Below are 24,104 nucleotides of genomic sequence, written 5' to 3' on the forward strand. Positions count from 1 at the left end.
CCATCAGAGTTTGGCAGTTCAGCACCAGGTCTCGGATGTGGTGGTAATCCGCGAGCACCTTAGTCCAACGAGGAAGACGGACTCCATCCTTCTTAGTTGGGGACTTGTGCAGTGCACACAGTTTGATGCACATGCCCTCAACTAAGCGACTGGTGCTGGGCCACTGAGCCGGCCCCCCAGGATGACCAATCAGGCACCTCTTCACACTGTCCACACCTGGTGTCACTCCTGTGTTTTTCGGAGCCTTGAAGCGTCCGTGGGTCAGTTTGGGCTGGTGTCTGGGCTGATAGTGGATCTTCCTCTTGTCCCCATCAGGAAGAGCAGTCCACAGACGGATGACCTCTGTAACCTGCTGCTCGTCCAGGTAGAGTGCCTGACGGAGGGACACCAGGTACTCAGCCAAATCCTGCACCTTATCCCAGCCTGCAACGCCATCGGGTCCAAGAACAGGAGCCTGCAGGTTATTACAATAACAATACACAGCATGTTAAATGTCAGAGTGCAAAAGCAAATAGAAACTAATAATGAGAAGCTTACTTACAGGAGCCTGGTCTGCAACACTGGACCCAGTTGATGTTGCAGGAGCAGAGGCAGCACTTGGCTGGACAGAAGGCCGTGGAGGAGACTGCAGAGGAGGCTGGGCAGGGCGCAGAAGCGGAGACTGCAGAGGAGGCTGGGCAGGGCGCAGAAGCGGAGACTGCAGAGGAGGGTGGGCAGGGTGCTGCAGTCCTGTGGGTGGATGTAGTGAGGATGGTCCTGGTGCAGAGGGACAGGGGTTGAAGGTCTGGGGGCTGCTGCTGTGGACTGGGACAGGCTCAATGAGGTCATAGAGTACTGGCACTGTGAGGTCCTCAGGTTCCTCCTCAACAAAGCCTTCGTCCTGCACCACCTCATCAGTCATCTGCTCCACCAGCCGATCCTCCTCTTCTGGGTTATCCATAACAGTCAGGGATTTCCCAGACTGACTGTACAGATACTCCATACCCAGCAGCTCCCCTGCAAAAGAACACACATACAAAGCACATCACATTATACAAAGTTTATCACATTATTATAGCTGTAGTGGCTATTTGTCCATAACAAACTGAAACAAAAAAACAATCAAACTTTTCAAAGTTTGATCGTTTGTAGGCTTGATACAGTTTAACAGATCAATAAATGAAAATAATATACAAGAAGATAATAAGCATAAATGCACTCAAATTCACTTTAGCAAAAGAAAGCAAAGAAATAAGTCTAAAAAGGGTCAAATTAAGCCTAAATTAAACAAAGCACAAATAACTCCACCAATAGTTGAATTATTTGAAATACAATATAAAAAATGTACACTCAAACACTCATACCCCTGTATAATGTATAATCTTTTGTTTGAGTTAACATGAATAATTCTTACCTGTGTAAGCCCCTGGAGGCTGGTAGCGGTCATCCAGGGACACCTTCAGCACTTTGCGGCTGAGCCGGTCCATTGCCTCCCTCTCAATGCTACTGTAGATCCTCAGGTCAGTCTTTCCCCTCACTGCTTCATCCATCCGGTCCTGGTTCCAGCGCATCAGGCCTTCCAGGAGATAGGCCTGGAAATGCGCATCACTGGCACTGGTCCCTACAGGTCAAATAAAGTCAAATATATGTTACGTATGTATTCAGTATGGCAGAATAGGTTATAAAAGTTTAAAGTTTTTTGCAGGTTATAAAAGTTATAACCTACCTGGGATGAAGCGATTTAAATGGAGGTGGAAAGACTCCAAGGAGGTGGAGCCACGAGCACAGCGATAGCAGCTGAGCTCCACACCACCCTTCTTCAGTGTGTCTGTCTTCTGGTACAGAGGGAAGCCCTCTGGGTCCTGAATACAGGCGATGTGCCTCTGCTGATCTATCCAGACCTGTTGGATTCGCTCGTGGTCCAGCAATGGTACACCCAGAGTGTCCCTCCCCTTCTCACTGTCCATCTCATCAATGAGCGCCTTGATCCTCCAGGTGGTCTCCTCCACTCCTCTGGTCCGCTTCCGACAGTGCAGTGCCAACTCCTTCCTGGTGATCAGCTTATCCAGAGCCTTCTCTGAGACTGGACCAGCTCCTCTGGCCTGTAACTCCCCCTGTTTGGCCAACCGTAGAGCAGCGACATCATCAGGATCCAGCTCAAAGATGCACCTGGAAAGCCGAGCCATGAAGGTGCCGTAGAGCTGATGAGCCTCCGTGATGACACCTGCTGCAAAGCGCCGCATGAAGTGCCAAATGTCTAGGCGCACTTGGAGCTCATCCCACTCTATGAACATGGCTCTGACCTGCGACTGTCTGTGTGCATGTGGACTGCAGCAGTCTCTGTCCACATACATGATGGCGGGTGGTGCCACTCCCGCCTCCCTGTACCTCTTCATGAGACCCACCGCCATGGGCCACAATCCATGCCCCTCTGCCGCTGTGAGGACTGACACCAACACCTGGCCGTGCTCATTGCCAACATTAGTGCACCAACCAGCAGTGTTGGCAGCAGCGCCGGCCAGTTTTTTGGTGACCTAAAAACAGTAGAACAAAACAATTGTCAGAAAAATTTAAGATAATAACAATTATTATTACTCAAACTTCACTTTTTATACCTTTTTGGTGGAGTCCATCTTGAGGACAGAGCCAAAGACTGAGGTTATTTTGGCCTTGACCTCAGGTAGCCGCGAGAGGACGTCCCTGGCATACACAGACAACAGCCACTTGGGTTTGGGGATGGGTGGGAGGGGCGGGGGCGCAGAAAAGAGTGGAGGCTCAACAATGGAGGAGTCTGTGAAGGGCTCACAGACAGTGAGGTACTCCAGCGTCCGCTGTGACCACGCTGAGGTGTGCAGCTCCTGCAGCTTTTTGAAAAGCTGTGTGACACTGTTCCCCCGGGTCCTCTCCCGCATCATTATGACTACACGGTAGTCACACGAGTACCTACAGACAGTCAAATAATTATGTTCAGTGCCACATCTTATTATTTCAATGTCAGTAAAGCAACGTATTTGATTTTATACAGTACAACAAATTACAGTGCATTGCTCTAAATACGAATGTGTTCTACCTGTATGTCAGAATGGCGGGGAATTTTCTGCGGTGTCCCATGTCGAGCTGTCCCAGGATGTCTTCAGACCAGGCTGGATACTTCTTCTTGCACCCTTTGCACTCCAGATACTCTGTGGCCATGTCATACCACCCGTCTATGTCCAGGACCTTGCGCACAGTGCGATAAAGGCCAGCAGCTGTCAGCTTGTGGTTATTGCAGGCTGGCTGGACACAGACAAGTGGAATGGACCACATCTTCAGCGGCATCCAGAGGAACAGAGGGCGGCAGAAGAAAATATCAGGAGAAGTAGGGGGCTGGGTGAAGACGGTCGGGGGCTGGGGAGGGTACCACCAGAAGTTGGGATGTGGCACCAGCTCAGGCTTCCCTGTTTTTACGTTGGCCCTGAACAGAGTCTTCCTGATCCAGTCCTGCTGGAAAGATGGGAGTTGCTCTTTCCAGTGGACAGGAAGCTCTGCAGGCGACTGGGACACCTGGCCAGGGGTCCACAATGCTGGAGGAGCAGGATAGGGGGCAGGAGCGGGAGCAGGAGCAGGAGCAGGGCCTCTCGAGCCTGCAGTGGCTGGAGCGTAAAAAAACACAACAAAATTATCTTATTGTTTTAGACTTTCACTGCATGGCTTTCTCAGCTCTGCTGGACAGCTACTGCGATTACAAGGTTTACTGCAAAGCATGTATGATTAGTAGAGAGATGACATGATGATGAAAAGATGGAAGGAAGCAGTGAAAATAATCCTGTTTTTCATCCAAGCACCATTAGAAGAAATACAAGAAGAAAAAAAGATGGGATCAGTGTGAAGCGTGAAAGCGAAGCAGACCAAACACTACAACAGCCACTTATTTCAAGGGGAGTGGGGGAAGTGTGAGATGACAAGAATGAGCTTTAGTCAGTGATTATGATAAAAAAAATGAAATAAAACCTTTTACATACACCTTTAAATTCTCTTTTTTCCTTTGAGGATGTTCACTCAAAGAGTGAATGTAGATTGACACCTGAGAAGTGCCATTCCTCTGTGTTGTGAAATAAAATAATATGATATGTCATTTAAAAATACTGTTTTGTTTTATTTGTAGTTGTTTGTAAAGTATTGTTTAAGATTAATATACCTTGAGGAAGTTGTTCCTCAGCTTGCGAGGCTACAGTTGCCATCTCCAGGTCATCTTCCTCCTCAAAAAAATCCATAGCAGCAGAGTCTGTAAAATAACATAAAACACTAAGCACATGTCACCAACACACTTGTATGTGTTAAGTGATACTCACCACATGTAAAGAGCTGTCTCCGGGCTGCGGACTCAGACGCAGGAGGTACACGTGGTCCTGCAGCTGTTGAACACGTATTTTCGTCACACATATATACTGCATAATATATACTGTAATGATTTTAAAGCTAGCAAATTACTTACAGGGTTTGGCTGGAGACAAAATCTTTTGTGCCAGCAGTGAAGCAGATAAATGCTTCCCCCGCGCCAACAGGGCCTTCACATTGGTTGCCAGCAGAGGCCTGTTCTTAGTGGCAGTAGGTGGAGGAGGAACAGACACAGTGGCAGTGGGCACAGCAGCAGTGGGGACAGATGCAACGGGCACAGTGGTGCTGGGCATGTGGGCTGGAGCCTGCCTCTTCAGCACGTATGCTTTGAAAAGGGCCATGTTAGTGTTAGGCCTGGCCTTTGCCTTCTTCAGGTAGGTGATGAGAGCCTGAGCCTCCTTGCTTGGGTCCTCATACACCTCCTTCATTGACCTACCCTTAAAATCCCCAAACTCCACCATCAGACATCCAGAGTCTCCTGTCCTCTGGGCCTCCAGCAGCATGGCCTGTTTTTTCTGATACACCTCCACAGCATCGCCAACCTCCCTGATCTGCGAGGTGTATCTGAGGAACAGGTGTTTGTTGGCCGACAGCGGGTTGTCCCTCTCCTCCTCCCTCAAAATGCTGCTGACCAGATAGCAGGCATACCCCAGTGAGTTCTCCAGCAGCCACAGGAACCTCTGACCCTGGTGTTTCCCAAACTGGATCTTGCAGTGAGCCAGAACCAGGAACTGGTCTCCAGGATTCCCTCCATTCTGCCTCACAAAGGCAGTGGCCTCAGCCAGGACCTCCTCCTTACTCCTGGCCCTCCCTGCCAACACGATCTCCCTTCTATTGGCCTCCTCAGTTGGCCCCATAAGGAGTCGACCCTCAGAGGTTCTTCGTAAAACTGGGTATGCATACATTATCTGAAAGGACTCAGGCATAAACAGAACGTTACATAGCTGTCATATTCCAACTGAAAGTATTTTACTACAGTATTTGTTTTTTATGTAATTAATTATTATAATATTATAATAATTAATGATTATTATTATTATGTTCATAAGCATTATTGTTGTTTTTTATACACAACTGTGAATCACTTTGAATTGCCTTGTGTACAAATTGTAAATAGTAAGATTAACTTATTAATAAGAAAATAAATAACACTTCTTGGTACAATCTTGCTGATATCATGCCATGCTTAAATGGTTTTGTTTTATTTAGATTTTGTGGCAGAGATTACTACGAAACACAAAATATAACATAAAGGCGTATATGACAATTCATAATAATATGATCATCAAATAGATCAAATTGAGAATCATTTGTATCCTGAAACCTAAAAAATTATATTGGTGATTTAAAAAAACAAACATGTTTTTGCCTATTCATATCTTTTTAAATATGTATAACATAGTATTTAAAAGTATAACATAAATATGTATACTGATGTATAACATAGTATAGTATAACATTTATGAATTAAACGTTTTTTTTTTTAAAGTTTTTGTATAAATTTTCTTGTGCTCAAAATAATGTAATGACACAAAAAATACTAAATGAACAAAAAAAATGGTTTAAGGAGGATATAGCTTAATTAGCGGTGGGCTAATTATCTTGACAGTAGTTACATGTTTTTTACTGTATTTATCATGGAAAAGTTGCAGGTTCATATGTACAGAAGAAAACGTGTGCTATTACACGCTAGATAGCTTTATTGGCATGTTTAATTGTCTAAAAATACACACTGTTTATAAATAAATAATGATCGATTATACAGTCGTGAAGAATAGCCTTACCTGTTGCGAAGATTGCAAAGATGACGATAATAATAGCGGTCGCCGATTGGTCAAAAGTAAGCCACAGGAGCAGAGCCAGGAGAGAAACGCGATTGGTCAAAAGTAAGCCACAGGAGAGAAACGCGATTGGTCAAAAGTAAGCCACAGGAGAGAAACGCGATTGGTCAAAAGTAAGCCCCAGGAAAGAACGCGATTGGTCAAAAGTAAGCCCCAGGAGAGAACGCGATTGGCTCACGTGGGCTTACTTTGGGCTTACTTTGGCTCAACCGGCAGGATGCAGCAGGCGCAAGCGAGAGGTAGCGGGATCGATGCCCGCATTCTCCACGCTGTGCAATGCCCTTTTTACGCTCACTTCAAAGGGGCACTCCCTAGATGAGCTTTTGAGGATGAGCGCTGAGGAAAAGTTTTTTTTCGGACCAGGTACTGCGCACATTCCTGTCAAAAACAGGTCCCACCGAGATTTGAACTCGAATCGCTGGATTCAGAGTCCAGAGTGCTAACCGTTACACCATGGAACCTTGGCGTGGGTGGCTTTTTCCCACCGAGCGGCAGAGGTGTTTAGTCATTCAGCCCAGAAGGTGGACAGCAAAGAGCAATTGAAGCTTTTTCTTTTTAAGCCAACGTTTCCCCGATCCCGAATGGGTTTCAGATTGCCAGTTTCACCACCACATCAGCGGTTGCACATCAGCTCTGTTTTTTCAAGCCCTTCCGGAAAACAAGCTGAAAAGGCTCCACCGAGATTTGAACTCGGATCGCTGGATTCAAAGCCCAGAGTGCTAACCATTACACCATGGAACCACCTCACGCTGCTCCCTGGCCATCTGAAAGGCAGTGAAAGTGCTGTTATTAGCACCACGCTCTAACCAATTGAGCTAACCGCACCGACCCAGACTGCTTTTCTCCCCAAATTCCCCAGAAATATCCCGGTTGCCCTAGTCAGGCCGAAGAGATTAAAAGCAAAGCCTAAGAAGGGGCTCGTCCGGGATTTGAACCCGGGACCTCTCGCACCCTAAGCGAGAATCATACCCCTAGACCAACGAGCCAACACACAGGCCCTTTCTGCCACTGCCTGGCCGCAAATGTTTCCGTTTTCGAGGCTTAAAGAACAAAAGTTTCATTAAATGTGCAACTAAACGGTAGGCAGTGCAAAGTTGCCGGCACAGAGGAAATACGGTCTCTTTGCTTTGTGGCCACGCTGCAGCACTTGCAAAGACGAAAGGTATCGCTCCAGGCCGTTTTCTTTGAGAGTGATGGACACCTTCTCGATACGTCGTGGAGGGGAATTAGCTCAAATGGTAGAGCGCTCGCTTAGCATGCGAGAGGTAGCGGGATCGATGCCCGCATTCTCCACGCTGTGCAATGCCCTTTTTACGCTCACTTCAAAGGGGCACTCCCTAGATGAGCTTTTGAGGATGAGCGCTGAGGAAAAGTTTTTTTTTCGGACCAGGTACTGCGCACATTCCTGTCAAAAACAGGTCCCACCGAGATTTGAACTCGGATCGCTGGATTCAGGGTCCAGAGTGCTAACCGTTACACCATGGAACCTTGGCGTGGGTGGCTTTTTCCCACCGAGCGGCAGAGGTGTTTAGTCATTCAGCCCAGAAGGTGGACAGCAAAGAGCAAGTGAAGCTTTTTCTTTTTAAGCCCACGTTTCCCCGATCCCGAATGGGTTTCAGATTGCCAGTTTCACCACCACATCAGCGGTTGCGCATCAGCTCTGTTTTTTCAAGCCCTTCCGGAAAACAAGCTGAAAAGGCTCCACCGAGATTTGAACTCGGATCGCTGGATTCAAAGCCCAGAGTGGTAACCATTACACCATGCAACCACCTCACGCTGCTCCCTGGCCATCTGAAAGGCAGTGAAAGTGCTGTTATTAGCACCACGCTCTAACCAATTGAGCTAACCGCACCGACCCAGACTGCTTTTCTCTCCAAATTCCCCAGAAATATCCCGGTTGCCCTAGTCAGGCCGAAGAGATTAAAAGCAAAGCCTAAGAAGGGGCTCGTCCGGGATTTGAACCCGGGACCTCTCGCACCCTAAGCGAGAATCATACCCCTAGACCAACGAGCCAACACACAGGAACTTTCAGCCACTGCCTGGCCGCAAATGTTTCCGTTTTCGAGGCTTAAAGAACAAAAGTTTCATTAAATGTGCAACTAAACGGTAGGCAGTGCAAAGTTGCCGGCACAGAGGAAATACGGTCTCTTTGCTTTGTGGCCACGCTGCAGCACTTGCAAAGACGAAAGGTATCGCTCCAGGCCGTTTTCTTTGAGAGTGATGGACACCTTCTCGACACGTCGTGGAGGGGAATTAGCTCAAATGGTAGAGCGCTCGCTTAGCATAAGATGGGGTCCAATCTTTGCGCCCCGCACGCAAGCGAAAAGGACGCAGAAAACGCGAAAAAACGCAGATTTTTTTCCTGCAACAATATTCGGGCTATATTCCTGTACGTTATTGAAGAGTTTTAGTTACATGTGAAACAAGTCACCCTCCGCGGGCTGGGCTCGAACCCGTGTTCTGCGCGACTAGTGCGTGATCAACTGCGCATGCGCCTTCATTTGGTTGTCTATGTGACATATCATTATATTGATTGATATTAATTGTGTATATAATTAAAAAAAGAGCATATTACATGTTTATGGTTTAATAAAACTAATACAAATGTTTATTCAAATATGTGTTTTTTGTGTGTGGGATTGATTGATGTGATTTATCTGATTTATTTTAGGACACTTCAAATGTTTTATACACACAAATGCATACAAATATCGAAATGTAATTTTTTTATTAAAATGAATGCACACAAATATTAAAATAAGTACACACACACATAAATATATGGACACAATATATGTTATATATAATGTATATTCTATGAAAGAGTGGGTGGGCCCATGTACAGTTTGCACATTCCAGGGCAATTAAAAGCAGCACAATGAATAAGAGTGAAATGAACAGTATTTATTTACTAAAACTATAAAGACATTAATGAACAACAATAAACAACTAACAATGTAGAAATAGAATAGAACATTCTGTAATATAAATAAAACAAACAAGACATTACAGAAAGATAGAGAGAAAATGAACATAACTGTATTTACACATAGATATTTATTTACAGGTATTTACAAATGATCTTTTTTCTGTGTTGGAAGATTATTTTTATTATGGAGGTGGCTGTTCAGGTTTTTTCTGCTGGCGCTGTTCTACCAGCCACTCCTCTAAAGATTTGCCACCAGAGACACTGGGGCAAAACGTGGCACTGCCGAAGCGGCTATGGCCGAACTCCTTGGTTTTGGGCTTGCCACACTTAGAGCATTTGTTAAAAGCCACTTCACGGACATATTTCCTTTTTTGCGCTCCACTGGCCTCCTCTTCTGCCCTGCGTCGTCTGTTCCTCTGAGTGAAGCGGGAGACAGACACTGGGGCAGTGGGAGCAGGAGCCTCTCGCACGTCAGGAAACACTGACGAAAGGAGAGGAGCAGCTGAAGCGCCACCTGCACCAGCTGCCAGCAGTGTGGGCGCAGTGTTCAATAAAATGAACTGGGGCAGTGGCACAGGAACTGGGGGAGGAGTAGGAGCTGCTGGGATAATTGGCCGCACAATTGTAGCACTGGCAGGTCGTCTGCCCGGCCGTAGCTTAGGAGCCTGTCCCGCTCTGTTAGGAGGAAGGACAAACTCGTGCCGGGCCCCTGATGTGGAGGGAGCCTCATCCAGCTTTTCCCGTGGAGCAGGCAGCTGTGAGCTGGCCACAGCTATGCGGTCTTCTGCAGCAAGGCCCTGGGTAAGGACAGTCACTTCCTGGGTGTTCTCCCTTCGATTAAACCTGCAATCAAAAAATGTATTCATAATAAATAACTGCTATCCCTTTCTTTCAAATGTCAATGTAAAACCATGCTTACCACTGAGTGAGAGTCCTCTGATTCAGCACAAACAGCTGAAGTGACGTGGCCTCCATCAGAGTTTGGCAGTTCAGCACCAGGTCTCAGATGTGGTGGTAATCTGTGAGCACCTTAGTCCAACGAGGAAGACGGACTCCATCCTTCTTAGTTGGGGACTTGTGCAGTGCACACAGTTTGATGCACATGGCCTCAACTAAGCGACTGGTGCTGGGCCACTGAGCCGGCCCCCCAGGATGACCAATCAGGCACCTCTTCACACTGTCCACACCCGGTGTCACTCCTGTGTTTTTCGGAGCCTTGAAGCGTCCGTGGGTCAGTTTGGGCTGGTGTCTGGGCTGATAGTGAATCTTCCTCTTGTCCCCATCAGGAAGAGCAGTCCACAGACGGATGACCTCTGTGACCTGCTGCTCGTCCAGGTAGAGTGCCTGACGGAGGGACACCAGGTACTCAGCCAGATCCTGCACCTTATCCCAGCCTGCAACGCCATCGGGTCCAAGAACAGGAGCCTGCAGGTTATTACAATAACAATACACAGCATGTTAAATGTCAGAGTGCAAAAGCAAATAGAAACTAATAATGAGAAGCTTACTTACAGGAGCCTGGTCTGCAACACTGGACCCAGTTGATGTTGCAGGAGCAGAGGCAGCACTTGGTTGGACAGAAGGGTGTGGAGGAGACTGCAGAGGAGGCTGGGCAGGGTGCTGCAGTCCTGTGGGTGGCTGTAGTGAGGATGGTCCTGGTGCAGAGGGACAGGGGTTGAAGGCCTGGGGGCTGCTGCTGTGGACTGGGACAGGCTCAATGGGGTCATAGAGGACTGGCACTGTGAGGTCCTCAGGTTCCTCCTCAACAAAGCCTTCGTCCTGCACCACCTCATCAGTCATCTGCTCCACCAGCCGATCCTCCTCTTCTGGGTTATCCATAACAGTCAGGGATTTCCCAGACTGACTGTACAGATACTCCATACCCAGCAGCTCCCCTGCAAAAGAACACACATACAAAGCACATCACATTATACAAAGTATATCAAATTATTATAGCTGTAGTGGCTATTTGTCCGTAACAAACTGAAACAAAAAAACAATCAAACTTTTCAAAGTTTGATCGTTTGTAGGCTTGACACAGTTTAACAGATCAATAAATGAAAATAATAAACAAGAAGATAATAAGCATAAATGCAAAATAAAGCAAATTCACTTTAGCAAAAGAAAGCAAAGAAATAAGTCTATAAAGGGTCAAATTAAGCCTAAATTAAACAAAGCACAAATAACTCCACCAATAGTTGAATTATTTGAAATACAATATAAAAAATGTACACGCAAACACTCATACACCTGTATAATGTATAATCTTTTGTTTGAGTTACCATGAATAATTCTTACCTGTGTAAGCCCCTGGAGGCTGGTAGCGGTCATCCAGGGACACCTTCAGCACTTCGCGGCTGAGCCGGTCCATTGCCTCCCTCTCAACGCTATTGTAGATCCTCAGGTCAGTCTTTCCCCTCACTGCTTCATCCATCCGGTCCTGGTTCCAGCGCATCAGGCCTTCCAGGAGATAGGCCTGGAAATGCGCATCACTGGCACTGGTCCCTACAGGTCAAATAAAGTCAAATATATGTTATCTATGTATTCAGTATGGCAGAATAGGTTATAAAAGTTTAAAGTTTTTTGCAGGTTATAAAAGTTATAACCTACCTGGGATGAAGCGATTTAAATGGAGGTGGAAAGACTCCAAGGAGGTGGAGCCACGAGCACAGCGATAGCAGCTGAGCTCCACACCACCCTTCTTCAGTGTGTCTGTCTTCTGGTACAGAGGGAAGCCCTCTGGGTCCTGAATACAGGCGATGTGCCTCTGCTGGTCTATCCAGACCTGTTGGATTCGCTTGTGGTCCAGCAATGGTACACCCAGAGTGTCCCTCCCCTTCTCACTGTCCATCTCATCAATGAGCGCCTTGATCCTCCAGGTGGTCTCCTCCACTCCTCTGGTCCGCTTCCGACAGTGCAGTGCCAACTCCTTCCTGGTGATCAGCTTATCCAGAGCCTTCTCTGAGACTGGACCAGCTCCTCTGGCCTGTAACTCCCCCTGTTTGGCCAACCGTAGAGCAGCGACATCATCTGGATCCAGCTCAAAGATGCACCTGGAAAGCCGAGCCATGAAGGTGCCGTAGAGCTGATGAGCCTCCGTGATGACACCTGCTGCAAAGCGCCGCATGAAGTGCCAAATGTCTAGGCGCACTTGGAGCTCATCCCACTCTATGAACATGGCTCTGACCTGCGACTGTCTGTGCGCGTGTGGGCTGCAGCAGTCTCTGTCCACGTACATGATGGCGGGTGGTGCCACTCCCGCCTCCCTGTACCTCTTCATGAGACCCACCGCCATGGGCCACAATCCATGCCCCTCTGCCGCTGTGAGGACTGACACCAACACCTGGCCGTGCTCATTGCCTACATTAGTGCACCAACCAGCAGTGTTGGCAGCAGCGCCGGCCAGTTTTTTTGTGACCTATGTAAAAAAAAAAAACAGTAGAACAAAACAATTGTCAGAAAAATTTAAGATAATAACAATTATTATTACTCAAACTTGACTTTTAATACCTTTTTGGTGGAGTCCATCTTGAGGACAGAGCCAAAGACTGAGGTTATTTTGGCCTTGACCTCAGGTAGCCGCGAGAGGACGTCCCTGGCATACACAGACAACAGCCACTTGGGTTTGGGGATGGGTGGGAGGGGCGGGGGCGCAGAAAAGAGTGGAGGCTCAACAATGGAGGAGTCTGTGAAGGGCTCACAGACAGTGAGGTACTCCAGCGTCCGCTGTGACCACGCTGAGGTGTGCAGCTCCTGCAGCTTTTTGTAAAGCTGTGTGACACTGTTCCCCCGGGTCCTCTCCCGCATCATTATGACTACACGGTAGTCACACGAGTACCTACAGACAGTCAAATAATTATGTTCAGTGCCACATCTTATTATTTCAATGTCAGTAAAGCAACGTATTTGATTTTATACAGTACAACAAATTACAGTGCATTGCTCTAAATACGAATGTGTTCTACCTGTATGTCAGAATGGCGGGGAATTTTCTGCGGTGTCCCATGTCGAGCTGTCCCAGGATGTCTTCAGACCAGGCGGGATACTTCTTCTTGCACCCTTTGCACTCCAGATACTCTGTGGCCATGTCATACCACCCGTCTATGTCCAGGACCTTGCGCACAGTGCGATAAAGGCCAGCAGCTGTCAGCTTGTGGTTATTGCAGGCTGGCTGGACACAGACAAGTGGAATGGACCACAGCTTTAGCGGCATCCAGAGGAACAAAGGGCGGCAGAAGAAAATATCAGGAGAAGTAGGGGGCTGGGTGAAGACGGTCGGGGGCTGGGGAGGGTACCACCAGAAGTTGGGATGTGGCACCAGCTCAGGCTTCCCTGTTTTTATGTTGGCCCTGAACAGAGTCTTCCTGATCCAGTCCTGCTGGAAAGATGGGAGTTGCTCTTTCCAGTGGACAGGAAGCTCTGCAGGCGACTGGGACACCTGGCCAGGGGTCCACAATGAAGGAGGAGCAGGATAAGGGGCAGGAGCAGGAGCCGGGGCAGGAGCAGGGCCTCTCGAGCCTGCAGTGGCTGGAGCGTAAAAAAACACAACAAAATTATCTTATTGTTTTAGACTTTCACTGCATGACTTTCTCAGCTCTGCTGGACAGCTACTGCGATTACAAAGTTTACTGCAAAGCATGTATGATTAGTAGAGAGACGACATGATGATGAAAAGATGGAAGGAAGCAGTGAAAATCATCCTGTTTTTCATCCAAGCACCATTAGAAGAAATACAAGAAGAAAAAAAGATGGGATCAGCCAAGTGTGAAGCGAAGCAGACCAAACACTACAACAGCCACTTATTCCAAGGGGAGTGGGGGAAGTGTGAGATGACAAGAATGAGCTTTAGTCAGTGATTATGATAAAAAATAAAATAAAACCTTTTACATACACCTTTAAATTCTCTTTTTTCCTTTGAGGATGTTCACTCAAAGAGTGAATGTAGATTGACACCTGAGAAGTGCCATTCCTCTGTGTTGTGAAATAAAATAATATGATATGTCATTTAAAAAATACTGTTTTGTTTTATTTGTAGTTGTTTGTAAAGTATTGTTTAAGATTTACATACCTTGAGGAAGTTGTTCCTCAGCTTGGGAGGCTACAGTTGCCATCTCCAGGTCATCTTCCTCCTCAAAAAAATCCGTAGCAGCAGAGTCTGTAAAATAACATAAAACACTAAGCACATGTCACCAACACACTTGTATGTGTTAAGTGATACTCACCACATGTAAAGAGCTGTCTCCGGGCAGCGGACTTAGACGCAGGAGGTACACGTGGTCCTGCAGCTGTTGAACACGTATTTTCGTTAGACATATATACTGCATAATATATACTGTAATGATTTTAAAGCTAGCAAATCACTTACAGGGTTTGGCTGGAGACAAAATCTTTTGTGCCAGCAGTGAAGGAGATAAATGCTTCCCCCGCGCCAACAGGGCCTTCACATTGGTTGCCGGCAGTGCCGGCCTGTTCTTAGTGGCAGTAGGTGGAGGAGGAACAGACACAGTGGCAGTGGGCACAGCAGCAGTGGGGACAGATGCTACGGGCATAGTGGTGCTGGGCATGTGGGCTGGAGCCTGCCTCTTCAGCACGTATGCTTTGAAAAGGGCCATGTTAGTGTTAGGCCTGGCCTTTGCCTTCTCCAGGTAGGTGATGAGAGCCTGGGCCTCCTTGCTTGGGTCCTCATACACCTCCTTCATTGACCTACCCTTAAAATCCCCAAACTCCACCATCAGACATCCAGAGTCTCCTGTCCTCTGGGCCTCCAGCAGCATGGCCTGTTTTTTCTGATACACCTCCACAGCATCGCCAACCTCCCTGATCTGCGAGGTGTATCTGAGGAACAGGTGTTTGTTGGCCGACAGCGGGTTGTCCCTCTCCTCCTCCCTCAAAATGCTGCTGACCAGATAGCAGGCATACCCCAGTGAGTTCTCCAGCAGCCACAGGAACCTCTGACCCTGGTGTTTCCCAAACTGGATCTTGCAGTGAGCCAGAACCAGGAACTGGTCTCCAGGATTCCCTCCATTCTGCCTCACAAAGGCAGTGGCCTCAGCCAGGACCTCCTCCTTACTCCTGGCCCTCCCTGCCAACACGATCTCCCTACTATTGGCCTCCTCAGTTGGCCCCATAAGGAGTCGACCCTCAGAGGTTCTTCGTAAAACTGGGTATGCATACATTATCTGAAAGGACTCAGGCATAAACAGAACGTTACATAGCTGTCATATTCCAACTGAAAGTATTTTACTACAGTATTTGTTTTTTATGTAATTAATTATTATAATATTATAATAATTAATGATTATTATTATTATTATGTTCATAAGCATTATTGTTGTTTTTTATACACAACTGTGAATCACTTTGAATTGCCTTGTGTACAAATTGTAAATAGTGTGATGAACTTATTAATAAGAAAATAAATAACACTTCTTGGTACAATCTTGCTGATATCATGCCATGCTTAAATGGCTTTGTTTTATTTAGATTTTGTGGCAGAGATTACTACGAAACACAAAATATAACATAAAGGCGTATGACAATTCATAATAATATGATCATCAAATAGATCAAATTAAGAATCATTTGTATCCTGAAACCTAAAAAATTATATTGGTGATTTAAAAAAAACAAACATGTTTTTGCCTATTCATATCTTTTTAAATATGTATAACATAGTATTTAAAAGTATAACATAAATATGTATACTGATGTATAACATAGTATAGTATAACATTTATGAATTAAACGTTTTTTTTTAAGTTTTTCTATAAATGTTCTTGTGCTCAAAATAATGTAATGACACAAAAAATACTAAATTAACAAAAAAAAATGGTTTAAGAAGGATATAGCTTAATTAGCAGTCGGCTAATTATCTTGACAGTAGTTACATGTTTTTTACTGTATTTATCATGGAAAAGTTGCAGGTTCATATGTACAGAAGAAAACGTGTGCTATTACACGCTAGATAGCTTTATTGGCATGTTTAATTGTCTAAAAATACACACTGTTTATAAATAAATAATGATCGATTATACAGTCGTGAAGAATAGCCTTACCTGTTGCGAAGATTGCAAAAGTGACGATAATAATAGCGGTTGCCGATTGGTCAAAAGAAAGCCACAGGAGCAGAGCCGGGAGAGAAACGCGATTGGTCAAAAGTAAGCCACAGGAGAGAAACGCGATTGGTCAAAAGTAAGCCCCAGGAAAGAACGCGATTGGTCAAAAGTAAGCACCAGGAGAGAACGCGATTGGCTCACGTGGGCTTACTTTGGGCTTACTTTGGCTCAACCGGTAGGAAGCAGCAGGCGCAAGCGAGAGGTAGCGGGATCGACGCCCGCATTCTCCACGCTGTGCAATGCCCTTTTTACGCTCACTTCAAAGGGGCACTCCCTAGATGAGCTTTTGAGGATGAGCGCTGAGGAAAAGTTTTTTTTTCGGACCAGGTACTGCGCACATTCCCGTCAAAAACAGGTCCCACCGAGATTTGAACTCGGATCGCTGGATTCAGAGTCCAGAGTGCTAACCATTACACCATGGAACCTTGGCGTGGGTGGCTTTTTCCCACCGAGCGGCAGAGGTGTTTAGTCATTCAGCCCAGAAGGTGGACAGCAAAGAGCAAGTGAAGCTTTTTCTTTTTAAGCCCACGTTTCCCCGATCCCGAATGGGTTTCAGATTGCCAGTTTCACCGCCACTTCAGCGGTTGCGCATCAGCTCTGTTTTTTCCAGCCCTTCCGCAAAAAAAGCTGAAAAGGTTCCACCGAGACTTGAACTCGAATCGCTGGATTCAAAGCCCAGAGTGCTAACCATTACACCATGGAACCACCTCACGCTGCTCCCTGGCCATCTGAAAGGCAGTGAAAGTGCTGTTATTAGCACCACGCTCTAACCAATTGAGCTAACCGCACCGGCCCAGACTGCTTTTCTCCCCAAATTCCCCAGAAATATCCCAGTCGCCCTAGTCAGGCCGAAGAGATTAAAAGCAAAGCCTAAGGGGCTCGTCCGGGATTTGAACCCGGGACCTCTCGCACCCTAAGCGAGAATCATACCCCTAGACCAACGAGCCAACACACACGCCCTTTCTGCTACTGCCTGGCCGCAAATGTTTCCGTTTTTGAGGCTTAAAGAACAAAAGTTTCATTAAATGTGCAACTAAACGGGAGGCAGTGCAAAGTTGCCAGCACAGAGGAAATACGGTCTCTTTGCTTTGTGGCCACGCTGCAGCACTTGCAAAGACGAAAGGTATCGCTCCAGGCCGTTTTCTTTGAGAGTGATGGACACCTTCTCGCCACGTCGTGGAGGGGAATTAGCTCAAATGGTAGAGCGCTCGCTTAGCAGAGAGAATGTATGGGGCACAAGTCATCAAACTGAAAGTGACAGTTTTATTGCCCCCCATAAAAATAAGCCCCGCCCCTTTTACCCCCTCCCATTTATGGACTGTACGTACACCGTGGGAAAATTCCCACGGTCTCCCCTCCTCTTTCCACCCCCACCATCCCTTCACCACCACCCCACTTCTGGACTGGTCACGTGATGGTGGGAAAATTTTCCCACGAACCGGACCCCCATCCCACTCCGACCCGGTCCCGGACTGGACGCTAGCGATTGTACACCTGTTACACCTGTCTTGTTCGATGTAAAAATGTACAAAATTTGGTGGAAAAACAATACATTTTCAATCTTTAAGGATGACATAAAACAAAGATAGGTTTAGTGATTTTTATTAAAAGAAAAATCTTTTACACAGACTTGAAGTTGTACAAACAAATATTACAAGTTTCAAATACAATAACGTTGTAATATATTTTACTGTTCTATTAAAAAAGTTTTCTAAAATACTTTTTTAGTGTTTCATTAAAAATACACAGCTTCATATATATTTTATGTTAAAAACCTTTAAAACAATTTAAAAATGCATTAAAAAGTCAAAGATCGACCATTTTACAGAAAAAGTCAAACAAGTGGGTTTTTTCATTCCAGAAAACAGTTTTTCTAAACCATTATTTTTTTTAAAAGACTTACGTTTTACAGTGTTTAAAACCATTTTTAGCCAATTTATATCATTAAGACGCAGTACGAGTCATACCTTTACACACTATTTAGTAAATTGCTCCATTTTATATAAAACATCTGAACAAAAGCTACACTTTTCATAACGACACGTTGTTTAAAAGTATTAAAATACATGCATCTTTAGCGTGAGCATTAAATAGTGTTTTCTTAAAACATCTAAAAGCCCGTGGTATTTCACAGTAACAGTGCTTAAAGGTATTAAAACAATTTATATCATTAAGACGCACGTTTTTAAATAAACATCTGTTTTAAAAGTGTTTAAAACCATTTTTAGTCAATTTATATCATTAAGACGCAGTACGAGTCATACCTTTACACACTATTTAGTAAATTGCTCCATTTTATATAAAACATCTGAACAAAAGCTACACTTTTCATAACAACACGTTGTTTAAAAGTATTAAAATGCACGTATCTTTAGCGTGCGCATTAAATAGTGTTTTATTAAAACATCTAAAAGCCCGTGGTATTTCACAATAACAGTGCTTAAAGGTGTCACAGGTCGAGGGGAGGAATGCTCAGGTGACCAACCACCCCCCCTCTAACCGAGTCACCACCGTGAGGAGCCGACACCACAGGCACACAACAGAGTACCCGGAGACAGAGATAAGTTTCAAAGGAATAACAATCTTTATTAAACCAAAGGTTTCTCACAGTTCAAGAGACTCTCGTCGATGTACGATGATGGAACAGGGGGGTTGAAGCTTACTTCTCCCCAGCGGTGCTGCAGACTTCCAGACCCAAGAGTAAGTATGTCAGGTAAGGATTCTTCACGGTACAAAGTACTCTCGTTGGTGCACAGTAATGAAGCAGTGGATTAGAAGCTTACTTTTCCCCCAGCGGTGCTGCAGACTTCCAGACTCATACAGCAAGTATGGCAGGTAAGGATTCTTCACAGTACAGGGTACTCTCGTTGGTGCACGGTAATGAAGCAGTGGATTAAAAGCTTACTTTTCCCCCAGCGGTGCTGCAGACTTCCAGACTCAGACAGTAAGTAGAACATGTGAGGATATTCACAGTACACAGTACTCTCTTTTCAGTTCACAATAGGGAGACAGTGAGTCATAAGGTTACTTTACCAGTGGTGCTGTATGCTTCTGGGCTCAAACAGCAAGTAGAACAGATGTGGATCTTCACAGTACAAAGTATTCTCTCCTCAGTTCACAGTAGGACAACCGTGGATTAAACGATTACTTTAGCAGCGTTGCTGTATACTTCTGGGCTCAAACAGTAAGTAGAACAGGTGAGGATATTCACAGTACCCAGTACTCTCTCTTCAGTTCACTGTATCACTCTGGGCTTCTGACGGGGGCAGATATAATAACCTTCCACGAACGTGTAAGCATGGATGGGGGCCACTTCTCAACAAAGACACAGCACACTTGTGTTCACTTCAATTCCACAGCAATAAATCAATGTGTATCAATAAGGCAAAAGCACTGCAATTCACTCACACGATAGGGTTGGACAGAGGCCTCACTCCGTCCGTTGCGCTCGTTTACAGGGTTTTCACTTTTAATTCCTCCTCATCACACTCTGAAACACATAGCTCCTCCAACAGTCAGATCCACATTCACTGTATCCTCTTCAAGTGGTTCAAATGTTCATAAGATGAAAACAATTCACTTATCTTTCCTCTCTCCTTCCACAGCACAGATCCAGCCCTAGCTCGGTTCAGCAGTCTTCCCACAAACGATCAATCTGACCCAGCAAACTCGAATGGGCGATCTCCACACTCCAACGATTTTTCCAAGGAAGCCTGTATCCAGCACTGCCAAGAGTCAACCCACTTTAATGTCTGCTCTTGTCAACCCTTTGGAATCTTGACACACTGTACACCCACCAACCGCGCTGCAAACACTCTCTAAATGCCCCTTTTATATCGTGGCTTATGAAACAGGGAGTCTGTGTGAGTGCCGCTCCTCTCTCTCTCACACCTGCAATGCATTAGCGCTAATCAGTACGGGTATGTTTCCATCACACCCGGAACCGTAGTGGAGTGTTGCACACAATCCGCTCCCCTAGGAAACTCGGGACTCTCAAGAAGGTTCCGTTTACTGAGTAATTTTTGTCACCCGTGACAAAGGTATTAAAACAATTTATATCATTAAGACGCACGTTTTTAAATAAACATCTGTTTAAAAAAAGCCTTCAATCACAATAATAATATATACGGACAAAAGTTATACAATTACATATCGTTTAAAAATATTAAAACACGCGTGTCTTTACTGTTTTATACATCTGTAAATGTTAAAACCTTTAAAACAGTTTAAAAATGCATTCATATGTGAAAAAAGTCAAAGTCCGGTCATTTTACAGAAAAAGTCAAACAAGACAGTTTTTCATTACATGAAAAGTTTTTCATTACAGACTTACGTTTATCCTGTTTTAAAGATCCAACAGCAACGCTTTATCCAAAACTTTAGAGATATTTCAAAAGTCCTCCGATTCAAACTTGTGTTTTTGTAATTCCGAGGAGGTCAGCAAAACACGTCCATTCAGCTCGATGGAAGAAACAATAGTGGTTGTTTGAATGTGTGCACGGAGCCACACGCAGACTCCTCCCACGACACTCCCACATCACGTGACCCCTTGTCCACGGAGTACCCACATGTACAACACCCCCACCCCCAACGTCATAAGGGACTGTTTTAAAAAGCGTCCGCTCACCTGAAAAGCCTGTCCGAAATGCCTTTGCTGTACAGACCACACGGACCCGGGGTGACTCCGCCTCCTAGCCCGCCCTAGATGACGTACGCACGGCGGATTGGGTCACGCTTCATAGAGACACACGTAAACACCTCCCATACTCTGACAGAGGCTGTTTTAAAAGTCAGAAGCTCAATACTCTCTTTTTGTGGTTTAACTAGAAAAACTTATTCGGCTATAATGGCTACTGCACCCGAACCCAAGACTCCTGAAATAAACATTGATGAGGCTATGGCGGATCTGACTCTAGCACCTAAGAAAAAACGAGGACCGTCATTAACGAAGTTTCTTCACGAACCATTGGGCCGTGTGGAATATTCTTTTCAGCTGTCAGATGGACGTGCATGCATTTACAATTTCGACAAACATAACCGTGAAGTCCGACTGAGAAATGTGGACGGGGACGAACGGTTTACAACGAATATGACAGAAGACCCCGATTTGTTGTTTACCGAGAGAGATTGGATTTTATTTTATACAAAAGTGTGGAGGGACTTACAAGATGGTGGAAGTGAGCCGCTATTTATAGCTAAATGGTTGGGGCTGAGTTTTGGGACAAGATACAGGTTGCTTGCGGACCACATCAATAAGTATGACGAGGACTACATTTACATTCTATGCGTGGCCTATCAAAGAGAGCGAACATCTACGATTTTTATGATTTAAAATTCATCTTTCAATGGAAAGATATCGCGAATTTGAATGGTATTTTTTCTGAAATACATAAACTTTTCCAATGGTGCGACGCTTTTGACAGATACGAGAGTATTAAAGTGAAGTTGTTTCACCCGGAATGGTGTACACCCACTAGAAGGGGCGTGCATATAGCACCACCCACGCTCTACAAATAATAATACCTTCGCATTCCGCCAGTCCAGCTCATACTCGCACTATGTCTCAAGAGGATATCATCTCACCATTCTCCCCTCCCGGATCTGTTGATGGTTACCCGTCAAACGGATTATCACGGGGTTTGGGATTATCGGATGTAGCGAGCGGATGTACACAAAGAAACATCGACTGGCTGAATAAATTTTGTACGGATTTTGGATTTCGCAATCTGGCATTCCTCACAAGTTACGGAGCAGGTGCATTCGGACCGGATCCACCCCCTTTAACCTGCGTGAGCGGTGACGCGTCAGCGGACAAACCGGATGTATGTATAGGGGATGTAGGACACAGGATTATTAAAGCAACTGTTGCCATCATACTGGAATATCTGATTGATAAGCAAATGAAGAAGGATTGCGTTGGATGTACCGTAGAGACCATCCGTCCTAAACAAGACACTCGTGTCTGTTTGAGCCTACACCGTATTATTTTTACGGTTGTTTTGACGAGATCCGTCTGAAACTCCTCAAACCCGAGCTGAAAACTATCTTAGCTCAGGGTTTGAATCTGTACGGAGCTACCCCCCACCTGCAAAGAATCCAGGGAGCTGTGGAGACCATTTTGTTTGAGCTCAAAGATGAGATGTACATTGTGGAACATCTGGGGTCTATCAGACAGAAACTCGTCGATGAAAGCTGTGAGGAAAATATCTACGCGGCTGTCGAGAAGTGGAAACTCGTTGGTGCTGAAACCTCGGTTTGAAGATGGGAAACTGCTGCACCTCCTGGATTGCCAAACATTTCTTTAAATCATATGTAAAACTAAAAAGTGTGTTTTTTGTAAAACCTCTATGCTTTTATTTTATTCCTTGTGTTTTTAATTAACTGAAAATAAAAAGTATGTATGAATACGAAAATAAATAAAAAAAGTGTGTTTTTGTAAAAACCTCTATGCTTTTATTTTATTCCTTGTGTTTTTAATTAACTGAAAATAAAAAGTATGTATGAATACGAAAAAATAAATAATAAAGTGTGTGTTTTGTAAAAACCTATGTGGTTTTATTCCTTGTGTTTTTAATTAACTGAAATAAAAAAAGTATACAATCTAAGACTGATATTCTTGAAATAAAAATATATTTATCATGTATGTTTGTAAAATAAATAAATAAATAAAAAATCTCAACAACTTGTTTAACGTGATTCATTCTTCTCTGAAAATCACTGTATCGACATGAAAAAAAATTTTTTTTACTATGACCCCACGAACTCTGGCGCACACAGATGGTAAAAAAAAAAAAAAAGGGGGATTAAAAACACACCACGCAGCAGCAGCGTGTGGTAAGATTAGCTGATAAAGCGAAAGGCTGGCCAGTCAATAAAATATAAGCGCTGTCGTTTATGGGGGAAGATCAATAGTTTCAAACAGACTTAGTTGATATGGGTTTTGGAAATATAACTATGGTATTAAAATATATTATTACGGTTATTAATGTGTTCAGCAATTACATATGGACCAGACCTTTGGGAAAACGAGGTCTGTTGTGGTTAAAACTTTTACGTCTATTTTGAGAGAGGTGTCATATCCTTGCAAAGTTACAAACAGATAAGGGTACAGAGTTCTTCAATAAAGTTTTTCAACAGTAAAAAATAAAATAAAATAAAAACATCACCTTGCAACAGTCACTGATTTAAAAGTGAATATGGGCGAAATATTTAATACATCTTTAAAAGGACGTAGGCATATGTGGAGATATTTAACAGTTGTAAACTTCTGATAATCATTGGTTAATCATACGATTTTTCTTGCAATATCGATCTCTTTCTTTTTATCTATTTTGACGAATGCAAAATAGCCTTTCGATGTTTGGGGGTGCTCCTGTATAATAACTTTAAAAGGTAAAGATTTCTGGAAAGTCTCGAACTCATTTTAAACTCTTTTCTGAACGTAGACCATAGGATAGTCAGACAGTAAATCTGTTCTGAGTCGAAATCTTTCAGGAGTCTGTGTTTTTATAATCTATTAACAGGAAAGCTGAAAGGGAGACTTTTTGCATCCTGGTAAGTCTCAATAAACGGGGGCATGTGGTGACCCAAAACACCTATCTGTTGCTTATTTTGGATTTTTAAATTATTAAATAATATGCTTTAAGACTTATTGTTCTGATAGATTTAGTGTGGAAAAAAAAATGAATAGAGGATTTTTACCTGGTGGGTAATGAATCGTTTAATTTCTTTGAAGTGTTTTCAATGAATTTTATTTTCAAAAGCATGTAACAGAACATCACATAAAAAAAAGTGTATAAACATGTATAAATGTACACATAATTATCAGACTTCACAGAGCACATTTTTGTCTGAATTATACAT

The 24,104-nt window shown here is 44.5% G+C and overlaps 1 protein-coding gene and 6 non-coding genes across 7 annotated transcripts in view; 1 reads left to right on the forward strand and 6 right to left on the reverse strand.

Annotated features, from left to right (window-relative positions):
* The window catches only part of LOC148965240 (uncharacterized), a 6,241-nt gene extending 980 nt beyond the window's left edge, over positions 1–5,261 (reverse strand). The window contains exons 1-9 of the mRNA XM_089127325.1: positions 4,454–5,261; positions 4,311–4,373; positions 4,157–4,243; positions 3,050–3,611; positions 2,595–2,922; positions 1,706–2,513; positions 1,394–1,600; positions 542–996; positions 1–454 (exon numbers count right to left, since the gene is read on the reverse strand). The exon at positions 1–454 is cut by the window's left edge and continues 52 nt beyond it. Of these exons, the coding sequence (XP_088983451.1) occupies positions 1–454; positions 542–996; positions 1,394–1,600; positions 1,706–2,513; positions 2,595–2,922; positions 3,050–3,611; positions 4,157–4,243; positions 4,311–4,373; positions 4,454–5,261 (3,772 nt within the window). The remainder of the gene's footprint in view (positions 455–541; positions 997–1,393; positions 1,601–1,705; positions 2,514–2,594; positions 2,923–3,049; positions 3,612–4,156; positions 4,244–4,310; positions 4,374–4,453) is intronic.
* A 1,605-nt stretch (positions 5,262–6,866) lies between these two features.
* Positions 6,867–6,938, reverse strand: trnaq-uug (transfer RNA glutamine (anticodon UUG)). The gene has a single exon. It is a non-coding gene; the product is annotated as a tRNA-Gln (tRNA).
* A 173-nt stretch (positions 6,939–7,111) lies between these two features.
* On the reverse strand, positions 7,112–7,183 carry trnap-agg (transfer RNA proline (anticodon AGG)). The gene has a single exon. It is a non-coding gene; the product is annotated as a tRNA-Pro (tRNA).
* Positions 7,184–7,417: 234 nt separating this feature from the next.
* trnaa-agc (transfer RNA alanine (anticodon AGC)) lies at positions 7,418–7,490 on the forward strand. The gene has a single exon. It is a non-coding gene; the product is annotated as a tRNA-Ala (tRNA).
* Positions 7,491–8,138: 648 nt separating this feature from the next.
* On the reverse strand, positions 8,139–8,210 carry trnap-agg (transfer RNA proline (anticodon AGG)). The gene has a single exon. It is a non-coding gene; the product is annotated as a tRNA-Pro (tRNA).
* Positions 8,211–16,594: 8,384 nt separating this feature from the next.
* trnaq-cug (transfer RNA glutamine (anticodon CUG)) lies at positions 16,595–16,666 on the reverse strand. Its single transcript has one exon. It is a non-coding gene; the product is annotated as a tRNA-Gln (tRNA).
* Positions 16,667–17,116: 450 nt separating this feature from the next.
* On the reverse strand, positions 17,117–17,188 carry trnap-agg (transfer RNA proline (anticodon AGG)). Its single transcript has one exon. It is a non-coding gene; the product is annotated as a tRNA-Pro (tRNA).
* Positions 17,189–24,104: the final 6,916 nt, after the last annotated feature.

This window comes from Pimephales promelas, chromosome 24 (genome assembly GCF_988280905.1).
Source record: "Pimephales promelas chromosome 24, fPimPro1.hap1.1, whole genome shotgun sequence".
NCBI lineage: Eukaryota > Metazoa > Chordata > Actinopteri > Cypriniformes > Leuciscidae > Pimephales > Pimephales promelas.